This window comes from Clupea harengus, chromosome 5 (genome assembly GCF_900700415.2).
Source record: "Clupea harengus chromosome 5, Ch_v2.0.2, whole genome shotgun sequence".
NCBI lineage: Eukaryota > Metazoa > Chordata > Actinopteri > Clupeiformes > Clupeidae > Clupea > Clupea harengus.
The window spans coordinates 15,027,450-15,039,873 of record NC_045156.1 but is presented as its reverse complement, the minus strand read 5'-3'; the positions used below and the strand labels follow the sequence as shown (position 1 = coordinate 15,039,873).

General features: G+C 47.5%; 1 protein-coding gene across 1 annotated transcript in view; it reads left to right on the top strand.

Moving 5' to 3' along the window:
• Positions 1–12,424, top strand: part of LOC105904174 (MAPK activated protein kinase 2) — a 60,257-nt gene that overhangs the window by 26,354 nt on the left and 21,479 nt on the right. Inside the window, 1 exon segment of the mRNA XM_031567832.2 lies at positions 11,810–11,949. Coding sequence (XP_031423692.1) covers positions 11,810–11,949 — 140 coding nt within the window.

Genomic DNA, 12,424 nt, shown 5'->3' with positions numbered 1-12,424 from the left:
GCAGCGGGGGAGCTGCGTCACAAATCACAGGACTACAGAACTGCTGGTTTCCAAGGTGATGAGGAGTGTGTCATACCCACCCTCCACTCCAGGCGATTTAGGTTTAGGTGAGGGGGAGGGCGGTGCCAGGGAACAGGTGTCAGTGCTGAGGAGCATCTGCACTGCAGGACGTGTGTGTGTGTGTGTGTGTTTGTGTGTGTGTCTGTTTGTGTGTGTGTGTGTGTGTGTGTGTGTGTGTGTGTGTGTGTGTGTCTGTCTGTTTGTGTGTGATTTTCCAGTAGTCAGTGTCTTCAAGTGTGTATGTTTGCGTGTGTGTGTGTGTGTGTGTGTGTGTGTGTGTCCCTTCTTAATTTGCCAGCTCAGTGGATGATGTGACTCTTCTTGAACAAAAGGCTGCAGTAGAATAGCCCCCCCCCCCCCTCCTTGCAGTAGTTGCCTCATTCTCCTGCTGATACAATAGCCTGTGTCTCCAGCCAGATGGTGGAGCCTTATCTCTGAACTCCGTCACCCAGCACCCATCCCTCACACACACACACACACACATACACACACACACACACACATTCCCGCCCCCTTCGGTGGGAAGGATGAGACCAAGCCTTTCCTGCCAGGGCCTCAGTCTCAGCACGCAGGGCACTCTGGAGTGTCGGGTTGCACTGAGGATTGCCCTTGAACTGTGGGCAAACGTGTGCCCACACACCGCCAGGAAAATTAGTGTTTGTGTGTGTGTGTGTGTGTGTGTGCGCATCACCCCTGTGCCAGATGAGACGTGAGAGTGAGCCGTGTGAGTGAGTGTGTGTGTGTGTGTGTGTGTGTGTGTGTGTGTGTGTGTGTGTGACACCTGGTGCCATGCTGCTAAGCTTCTCTGGCCAAATGAGCTCTCGGTGTCCACACTGACCTGATGATCGGGGAGAGCTGAGGTAACTGTGCCAGATGTGTGTGTGTGTGTGTGTGACCTAATGATCGGGGAGAGCTGCTGTTGTAATTGCCTCCGTTATAGGAGTGACCCACTTGTGATCAGATCTCACTTCCTCACTCTGTATGCAAAGTAAGCACAGTAAGCACATACATCATTTCCCTGTGCAAAGACCAGATACATTGTTGGTTTTAAACTTCCCCTGCCTACTCTGCCAGAAATGGGAAGAAGAAGAAGAAGAAATCAAAACAATACAGGCTTTAAAAAAAAAAAATGACTCTGATTGCGCGCAATTAAGTACACACTTCTGCTTACGCAGAGGACCTCAGTTGAGTAAGCCTTTAGCGTGGCCCAGGACACAGTCATGTTCACACTGCTAACAGAATGTGGTCATATGCATCCCAGACCACCTACGAGTGTGTGTGTGTGTGTGTGTGTGTCCACTCAAATCACCCAGGACGCATGTTAATGCCAGGTGTGAACAGAGCCAAAGGCGTTTCTCACTCACTCTGGATCTCGCAGACTGACAAGCAAGCACACACACACACACATGCACACACAAACAAACACACACACTCACTCTCACACTGACAAAATAAGACCCACGCTCAAAGACACGAGGGGCGTACACACACACACACACACACACACACACAATTTCATGAGATTTACATAATCATACATACACGTGCTGTGTCGGACACTCAGGTTTTCAGGCAGACGATGCTTTAGTTGTCTTCATGTATACACACACACACACACACACGTTTCACAGCCATACCATACTGCTCTGGGAACTCCTCCTCATCCACACAGATTCACAAACACTAGTGGAAGCACTGTTGCTAGCAAGGTACATGTCTTTAGCCTACAACTAAACAAGATGATTAATTATGAAAGAGACGGGGAGAGGGTGTGTGTGTATGTAAAGGGAATGAGAGGTGGAGGAAGTGACAAACGAAAGAGAGTAGAGGAGAGACAAAACAACAGGACGAAGAATGGAGAGACGAGAGAGAGCAATGAGGGTGGAAAGCAAACCGGGAAAAGGAAAAGCACTGAAGAGAGAGGGAGAGGAAAGAAGGAGAAGAGAGAGAATAAAGAGAGGAGGAGAGGAGAGAACAAAGAGAGAGGAGAACAGAGAAATAGAGGAGAGGAGAGAAAAAGAGAAGAGAAAGAGAGAGAGGAGAGAAGAAGAGAGAGGAGAAAGAGAAGAGAAGGGAGAGAGAAGGGAGAGAGGAGAGAAGAGGCCTTTGTGACTGGCAGTGCTGGTCCAGCTGTGAGCTGTGAGGGGGTGACATCAATGGCATCTCACGCCCCGCTTCTCACGTGCACACACAAATACTCCTATTCTCCTTTACACACACACATACACACACACTAGCATACACACTGTTTCTTTCTCTAGTTTTGCCAGACACACACACACACACACACACTTACTCTTGTAGTCCCTTTCTGAGATAAACACACACAAGTTGCAATTCACAAGTTGCACAAGTTGCAATTCCTTAAACGATGGCAGACGTCTACGTTTTGGGTTATTTATTCATGCTGGATGTACGTATCCAAATGCCCACCTCAGGATGACATTCTGATTACTGATTTAATTTAAAAAAAAATATGTATCACCCAGACCTACTTCACTCTCTTTCAGCATCTCCCTTTCAGTTCACTCTTTCCACCACTCCACTGCCTCCCCCCCCCCCCCCCCCCCTTGTCTCTCCATGTAACTGTTTCCCTGTCCCTCAGCTTGCCTGCCCCCCTACCCCCCCTGTCCCCCCCTACCCCCCCTGTCCCCATCCCCCCCCCTGACGTGAGGTGGTGGGTTGTGTTTGGAATCCTCTCTGGCCACTGTGTAGGATTCTTTCCACTCGCTGTCATGCATAACTTCACTGTGTGTGTGTGTGTGTGTCTGTGTCTGTGTGTGTGTGTCTGTGTGTGTGCCTCCTTGGCTGAAATTCACACTGTCATTCAGGGGACATGGGGCCGAGCAATCTGATGTTCACTCTGCCCCCTCCCACCCTCCTTCTCTCTCTCTCTCTCTCTCTCTCTCTCTCTTTCTCTCCCCCCCTCTCTCTCTCTCTTTCTGTCTCTCTCACTCCTTCTCCTCCCTCTCTCTCACTCTTTCTGTCTCTCTCTCCCCCCGTCTCTCTCACTCTTTTTCTCTCTCTCTCTCTTTCTCTCACTCTCTCACTCTCTCCCCCCCCCCCCTTAGACAGCATCCAAACCATGGGACTGTAAATAGTGTTGGGCCGTGTGACGTCTGCATGTCATTAAATGCAGGAAGGTTGCATGTGTACACACACACACACACACACACACACGTGCGCAGTAATGGACATCAGAATCATGGTGAGGTGAAATTAAGATGAGTGTTTACTTTGAATGCAGCTCTGTTTGTTTGTTTGTTTGTTTATGACTGACTGCGGGGTTGCCCGTCTCGGTTGGCAAGGTGATCTTGGCAGAGAGCGATGAGGTCTGTGGGCAGCACACACACATATATGTGTGTGTGTGTGTGGCAGAGAGCGATGATGTCTGTGGGCAGCCTGCACCCCCTGCCTCAACCCATCTCCGCTGTAATCTCTCCACGGATCTGGACAGTTATTTATAACCACACTTACACACACACACACACACACACACACACACACACACACACACACACACACACACACACACACACACACACACACACACACACACACACACCGTCTGTAGGTTGTTATGCTGAGGTCAGTGTGAGCTCTGGAGCTCTTAGACCTGGTGGCGGCTGTGTGAATCTCATGTAAGACTCTCCACATGGCTCCTTACATGGAGATGCTGAAGGAGAGGACACACACACACACACACACACACACACACACACACACACACACCAATACCTATATATGCGCCGCTCATCATCCTTCACATCAACTGACTTGAGGCTACATCTCTGGTGTGTGTGTGTGTCTCTTTGTGTCTGTATGTGTGTGCGTGTCAGAGAGAAAGAGAGAGAGAGAATGTGTATGTCTTAGGGCTGAACGATTTGGGAAAATAATCTAATTGCGATTTTTTACCAAAATATTGCGATTGCGATTTAATATGCGATTTTTTTTTTTATCCTCTTTTTTTCCCAACAAAACCTAATGAATGATTTAAATATGACCAACACAATATTAGAAACATTTAGTGTAAAATATTCTTTCCCACATTTTACATTTTTATTTAACTGCTCATTACAGAAACAAGAACAACAAATCGGTGGCTTTGCCACTGTGCATTTAAGTAAGTATAAACACTAGGCATGCACTTTTTAAACACTGTGTGCAAAATGTACCATCTTAAAAAAAAAAAACAGACCACGTTTTTTAATCGCGAACGTTGCGGTTAGAAAATCGCGTTCTATCATATCGCGATTAAATCGCAAATGCAATTAATCGTTCAGCCCTAGTATGTCTAGTTGTTTCTTAGTGTGTGTGTGTGTGTGTGTGTCTGCGCGTCTGTGTGTCAGTCTGTCTCTCTGTGTGTCCTGTGTCTGTGTCTCCTGTTCATCATGTCCAGCACAGATTTCTACCTGTTCAGATAAGCAGCCACTCTCTATCTCTCAGGTCAGGTCACCTGTGTGTGTGTGTGTGTGTGTGTGTGTGTGTGTGTGTGTGTGTGTGTGTGTGTGTCACTCTCTATCTCTCAGGTCAGGTCACCTGTGTGTGTGTGTGTGTGTGTGCCACTCTCTATCTCTCAGGTCAGGTCACCTGACCGCTCATCCTGCAACCTGCGTGTGGAAAACCGTACACCCACCTGATTGGCCTCAGAAAGCTTTGGCACCCTCTTTAAACTCTGACAGTCTAACTGCAAGTGTGTGTAAGGAGCCTGAGATATGGTGGGCAAGTGTGTGTGTGTGTGTGTGTGTGTGTTAGGAGCCTGAGCTATGGTGGGCAAGTGTGTGTGTGTTAGGAGCCTTAGCTATGGTGGGCATCTGTGGGTGGAAACCGCTGCTGAAGTGGTTTGTTTACTTGCTCTCCTCGCTCAGCATGTAGAGCCCGCAGCTTCTACTGTGGAGCGCTAGCGGCCACTAGTGGCCGGTCCCAGAAACAACATTCCCTTCCCAAGACAGGTATAAACTTGATATAAACAGATTAAACATTGATGCGGGTTTGTATTTGTATTATTGGTAGGAGTGATGTTTCCAGGCAAGGTTGTGTGTGTGTGTGTGTGTGTGTGTGTGTGTGTGTGTGTGTGTGTGTGTGTGTGTGTGTGTGTGTGTGTGTGTGTGTGTGTGTGTGTGTGTGTGTGTTTGTTGTGCTTGTTGGTTTCTATGGAGAGCTATATTTGCCCCAGTGTCCAGCTTCTCAGTTAGCTTGAGGGGGGGGATGGGGTTGGCAGAGTTACATTTGACTTTCCTCCAGCCTGTAGATGTCTTGAAGTTGTGGTTTGAGGCGTCTTTCCTCTGTGCTTTATTGTGCCTGGCTATGTTTAGCAGCACCCTGCATCAGAGAGACACTGTGTGTGTGTGTGTGTGTGTGTGTGTGTGTGTGTGTGTGTGTGTGTGTGTGTGTGTGTGTGTGTGTGTGTGTGTGTGCGCGCGCGCGCGCGCTGCATCAGAGAGACAGTGCTGAGCTCTTCATCCATGAAATGATGCCAGCACATGACGAGCTGTGGAGAATTTAGAAGCACTAAGCTTCTTATGTATGAGCTGCCTCTTTCAGCGCTTCAGTCAGCCCAATGATATGCCCTGTGCGTCTGCTTGTCATCAGCTCTAATTGAATGATGTACTTAATTATGTAAGTCATATTTCCGCATGAGTGCAAGTCCACCTGAGCAGTCCTGACTGCCACTGAAACATTGTCACAATTAAACTCATTAAATAATAATAATTCATTACCGTAAGATCATTAGAAAATGCGTGCGTGTGTGAGTGAGTGTGAGAGTCACACAAACACAGCTATGTCCTCCGAGCCTATCGTGCGCAAACGGACACACACACAGCTATCTCCCCTGAGCCCGTCACACACACACAGTGTGAGAGAGAAGTTTTCCCAAAATGTTCTGTGGACTTGTCCTTCAGGTGGTTAGCAATGAATGCACACAGGCCTTTGGGTGCTAATCTGAGGTGTGTGTGTGTGTGTGTGTGTGTGTGTGTGTGTGTGTGAGACATGCAGTAGAGCAAGGTGCTCACACCACCACTATTGTACGGGGTCTGATACCCAGGTAACACCCACAGTGAGTGTTTATTTGGTTATAAAGTCACTAAGGGCCGTCCACACAGAACCTGGATTGCCTGAATCCGGAAAGAAATGTTGTGGGATCGGCCTCTCGTCCACATGAATCCGGTCTCCAGAGTGGGTAGATTCGAACCCGCCAGCGGATCCGTGTTCGTGTGGACGCCCGATCTGCACATTTTATAACCCGATGATGTCATTGCCCCACATCCCGCCTCGCAACCTCAGCCTGAACCCTTACTAACCCCGCTGCGTCACTTCATAACAGCAAACAACATAAACTAAATCGATGTTGTTAAGAAGCTGGTTAGGAAAGGGATGACATTGACAAGCCACACTTTAATCTATCACTGTTTAATCAATTTGCATCAGACCATTGTTCAAAACCTTTTTTTAAAAGTATCAGCAATAGCCTGTATAAGCAAATCTGATGTGAAAAGATTTGTATTATAGACGGAAGTTTCAAAACGGTAACTTAACACAAACGAGGGTTATGGCGAAGTGCGCGATTCTAACTAGTCCGTGTGGACGTGGCCTTAGTTGCTGTGAACAAAAGCATCTGCTAAATGAGTACATATAAATGAGGTAATGTCCTTATCTTCATCTGTGTACAGTAACGGACTTTGGCACCCCAACAGACTTTGGCACACATACTTAGGGACTTGCGGCATGCACCTTCACTCTACACTCTGTGTGTGTGTGTGTGTGTGTGTGTGTGCTTTGACCAGCTCTCAGACACAGAGGTGCTATTAGCCACTATCATCATAGAGCTGTTTGCACATCACCTATCTCAGCATGGCCCATCTCTGTGCCCTCTTGCACTTTTACTGAGTCTGTGCCCTCTTGCTCTCTCGTCTGAGTCTGTGCCCTCTCGTCTGAGTCTGTGCCCTCTCGTCTGAGTCTGTGCCCTCTTGCTCTCAGTCTCAGCAGACTGGCCCTCCTCGCGTCAGCGTCCTTTATGGTGTTTGCTGTCGAGTTTGAACCTTCGCTCTGCACTGTGTGTGTGTGTGTGTGTGTGTGTGTGTGTGTGTGTGTGTGTGTGTGTGTGTGTGTGTGTGTGTGTGTGTGTGTGTGTGTGTGTGTGTGTGTGTGTGTGTGTGCGCGCGCGCGCGCGCTGCATCAGAGAGACAGTGCTGAGCTCTTCATCCATGAAATGATGCCAGCACATGACGAGCTGTGGAGAATTTAGAAGCACTAAGCTTCTTATGTATGAGCTGCCTCTTTCAGCGCTTCAGTCAGCCCAATGATATGCCCTGTGCGTCTGCTTGTCATCAGCTCTAATTGAATGATGTACTTAATTATGTAAGTCATATTTCCGCATGAGTGCAAGTCCACCTGAGCAGTCCTGACTGCCACTGAAACATTGTCACAATTAAACTCATTAAATAATAATAATTCATTACCGTAAGATCATTAGAAAATGCGTGCGTGTGTGAGTGAGTGTGAGAGTCACACAAACACAGCTATGTCCTCCGAGCCTATCGTGCGCAAACGGACACACACACAGCTATCTCCCCTGAGCCCGTCACACACACACAGTGTGAGAGAGAAGTTTTCCCAAAATGTTCTGTGGACTTGTCCTTCAGGTGGTTAGCAATGAATGCACACAGGCCTTTGGGTGCTAATCTGAGGTGTGTGTGTGTGTGTGTGTGTGTGTGTGTGTGTGTGAGACATGCAGTAGAGCAAGGTGCTCACACCACCACTATTGTACGGGGTCTGATACCCAGGTAACACCCACAGTGAGTGTTTATTTGGTTATAAAGTCACTAAGGGCCGTCCACACAGAACCTGGATTGCCTGAATCCGGAAAGAAATGTTGTGGGATCGGCCTCTCGTCCACATGAATCCGGTCTCCAGAGTGGGTAGATTCGAACCCGCCAGCGGATCCGTGTTCGTGTGGACGCCCGATCTGCACATTTTATAACCCGATGATGTCATTGCCCCACATCCCGCCTCGCAACCTCAGCCTGAACCCTTACTAACCCCGCTGCGTCACTTCATAACAGCAACAACATAAACTAAATCGATGTTGTTAAGAAGCTGGTTAGGAAAGGGATGACATTGACAAGCCACACTTTAATCTATCACTGTTTAATCAATTTGCATCAGACCATTGTTCAAAACCTTTTTTTAAAAGTATCAGCAATAGCCTGTATAAGCAAATCTGATGTGAAAAGATTTGTATTATAGACGGAAGTTTCAAAACGGTAACTTAACACAAACGAGGGTTATGGCGAAGTGCGCGATTCTAACTAGTCCGTGTGGACGTGGCCTTAGTTGCTGTGAACAAAAGCATCTGCTAAATGAGTACATATAAATGAGGTAATGTCCTTATCTTCATCTGTGTACAGTAACGGACTTTGGCACCCCAACAGACTTTGGCACACATACTTAGGGACTTGCGGCATGCACCTTCACTCTACACTCTGTGTGTGTGTGTGTGTGTGTGTGTGTGTGTGTGTGTGTGCTTTGACCAGCTCTCAGATACAGATGTGCTATTAGCCACTATCATCATAGAGCTGTTTGCACATCACCTATCTCAGCATGGCCCATCTCTGTGCCCTCTTGCACTTTTACTGAGTCTGTGCCCTCTTGCTCTCTCGTCTGAGTCTGTGCCCTCTCGTCTGAGTCTGTGCCCTCTCGTCTGAGTCTGTGCCCTCTTGCTCTCAGTCTCAGCAGACTGGCCCTCCTCGCGTCAGCGTCCTTTATGGTGTTTGCTGTCGAGTTTGAACCTTCGCTCTGCACTGTGTGTGTGTGTGTGTGTGTGTGTGTGTGTGTGTGTGTGTGTGTGTGTGTGTGTGTGTGTGTGTGTGTGTGTGTGTGTGTGTGTGTGTGTGTGTGTGTGTGTGTGTGTGTGCATACTTTATGGTGTTTGCTGCTGTGTTTGTGTCGGTCTACAGCACTCCGCGTGAGCCCAGGAGTGCTTGGAGCGCCAGACTTGGGGGAGGTGTGTGTGTGACGGGCTCGGGGGAGATAGCTGTGTGTGTGATGGACTCGGGGAAGATATGGCATGTTAATGTCTCTTGCGTAAGACAATGAGCGTGATTGCCACGGCGGGGGCAAATCTGGGGTGCCATGTTCTTGCCAGGCAAGGCGCTCGCCCAGGGCATGCCAGGAATGAGACTTACGCAAGCCCAGAGAGTCGAGTGATCTGATTGGTGCGTTTGCCCTCGCTGCCCAGGCCATGGAGTTGCCCCTCTTCAAAGTGCCATAAATCACCACGGCTAATGGCTGTCTGTCCTCAAGGCCATTTACAGGAGCAGTAAACCTCTGCAGCTGCTGCCCCTATTCCCGTCATGGAACACACTCAAAGACAGGGGGCAGCAGAGTTCAGCAGAGTGTTTGAATCAGAATGGGGCCTGATGATGGAACACTATTCAATTCAATTCAATTTTATTTATATAGCGCCATAACAATACAATTGTCTCTAGGCGCTTTACAGAGCCCAGAGCCTGAAACCCCCTTAGTGCAAGCACAATGGCAACACGGGCAAGAAAAAACTCCCTGTTAGTCAGGAAGGAACCTTAAGCAGAACCACGGCACATAAGGGGGAACCCATCTGCTTGAGGTCGGCCGGGTGGAGATAGGAAGGGGGGAAGGGGGGAGGGTTGTGTGGCAGAAGGGGAAGGGAAACAACAGGTGTTGTACATAGCCTGCATTTGGTAGATGTACATAATATATATACAGACATCCAGTGGTAAATACATGATACAGACAAGACCAGTTTAGTGGATATACACTGTGCTGATAGGGTTTACTATTAACCAGGGTTACTATTACAGGTGAGATGTGCTCATATTTTTTAGTTCTGGTGAGTGTACGGGCAGCAGCGTTCTGTATAAGTTGGAGGCTCTTTATTGAGTTGATGCTGCATCCGGACAGGAGAACATTGCAGTAATCTAGTTGGGAAGTAATAAATGCGTGGATTTAGTTTTTCTGCATCTTGGAGGGATAGGACTTTTCTAATTTTGGCAATATTGCGTAATTGAAAAAATGATGTCTTTGAGATCTGTTTTATGTGCGAGTCAAATAGGAGGTCTTGGTTGATAGTTACACCAAGGTTTTTGATGCTAGTATTGGGTGTTGGGATGCCATCGAGTGTGGATAGATGGCTAGATAGTGTCATTCTCAATTGATCGGGGCCTACAAGCATAACCTCAGTTTTATCAGAATTGAGGAGCAGGAAGTTGTTAGCCATCCAAGATTTTACATCTTGCAGGCAAGTTTCTATCTTGGGTAAATGTACAATTTCATCAGGTTTCATGGATAGGTAGAGTTGGGTGTCATCAGCATAGCAGTGGAAGTTAATGCCATGGTTCCTTATGACAGCACCTAAGGGTAGCATGTAAAGGGAAAAGAGCAGTGGTCCGCGGACAGAGCCTTGGGGAACACCGTAGCTTACTCTAGTGTGATTGGATGACTTCTCATGGACGTGAACGAATTGATGGCGATCAGAGAGGTAAGATCTAAACCAGGATAAGGCACAGCCTTTGATGCCAACATGATGTTCAAGTCTCTGTAATAGGATATGGTGATCTATAGTGTCGAAGGCGGCACTAAGGTCTAGTAGAACTAGTATTGAGGTGCACCCATGATCGGATGCGATTAGTAGGTCATTCAGGACTTTGACTAAGGCCGTTTCAGTGCTGTGGTGGGCTCTAAAGCCAGGATACTAGGATCATATCGTAATTCAATTTTATTTATATAGCGCCAAAACAATACAATTGTAAACGTATTGTCAAACATGGGTAGATTGAGCCAGAATTGGGGTCCAGTTATTGTATACATGAACTGTATTGGGGGACACGAGTAGATTGATCCAGTTATTGAATACATGAACTGTATTGGGGAACATGGGTAGATTGATCCAGTTATTGAATACATTAACTATATTGGGGGACACGGGTAGATTGATTAATGACAGAACATATTGGAGAATTGACCGATTGGTGCACCATTATTCTGGCCTGGTGTGGCCAGACTGGCATTCCACGTAGTGGAAATTGAGGAACCAAAGGCAGGAACCGGAGTGGAGATTGAGCTGAGGAACCAAAGGCAGACAGGCAGGGAGCCATGAGCCTCTGAAAAAAATTGTAATGGATTGTAATGGCAATTTTGTTCCAGTAGGTGGCCCCAAACCATCATGAATGTCAGAATAGGTCATGTATTGAAGCACACGTCCAGTTGGGCCATAACATGTCTCTAGTGTTGGAGGCTGGGGCTCCTGCTGCACTCATTCAGCTTTTACACTCCTTGTTACTGACAGCGTTGAGTTACTTAAAAGCCTCCTCCTCTCTTCCCTCGACTCTCTCCTCCCCTCTTCCCTCCACTCTCTCCTCCTCCCCCACTCTCTCCTCCTCCCTCCTCCTCTCTTGTCCGGTCTTGTTCAGCTGTGTATGGATTAGAATGGTGGACCAACATTTAATCAGTACTTGATGTTTCTCTGTGTGAGTCCTGGCGCTAGACTGTCTCTCTCTTCCTTCCACTCTCTATGGATGAGTATGGTGGACTGACCTTTAATCAGTACTTGTTGTGCATGGTTGAAAGTGGCTGTCTCTCTCCAGACCGCTTCCTGTCTCTCTCCAGACCGCTTCCTGTCTCTCTTCACTGTCCTATCCAATTAAAGGCAAAAAAAATCTTAAAAAAGAAGAAAGTGTCATGGTCGCTCATGAGTGTGTCTCTGTCCCCTCAGATGCTGCAGGACTGCACCAAAGCCAGGAGAGAGGTGGAGCTGCACTGGCGAGCCTCGCCGTGCTCGCACATCGTCCGCATCGTCGACGTCTACGAGAACCTCTACCAGGGGAAGAAGTGCCTGCTCATCGTCATGGAGTGGTAAGTCAGCCGCTCAACCCGACCAGTCAGCCGCTCAACCCAACCATTCGAAATATAACTTAGTGTCAATAAAAAAGACTAGACTTGATGACTGGATGATGAACCTGTGCACCTTGGGCCGTTAGTGGGAACATCCAGTGTGTTTATCTCTGTTCATCAATGTTTGCCATCGAAACAAAAGGATGTTATAAAAGGAGGATGTTATAAAAAAACGACCACCTCCAAAAATATACTTTTGACCAAATTGTAAAATGTATAGTTTATCTCTTTCATTTAATTTTGTGTGCTGAGATCACTCAACACACAAAATAGTTTAATATTTCATTGTCCTTGTGGGGAGATCTAGAGATCAGTAGCGGTGAGGCAGCCATCATTATAAGTCCCCCGGGCCTGTAGCTTGTCCTTGCTCGCCTGCGTAGCCGGATTAACGTATAGAAAAAGGAAACCGTGTCGCTGGCGTGCAGCTTATTTGTAT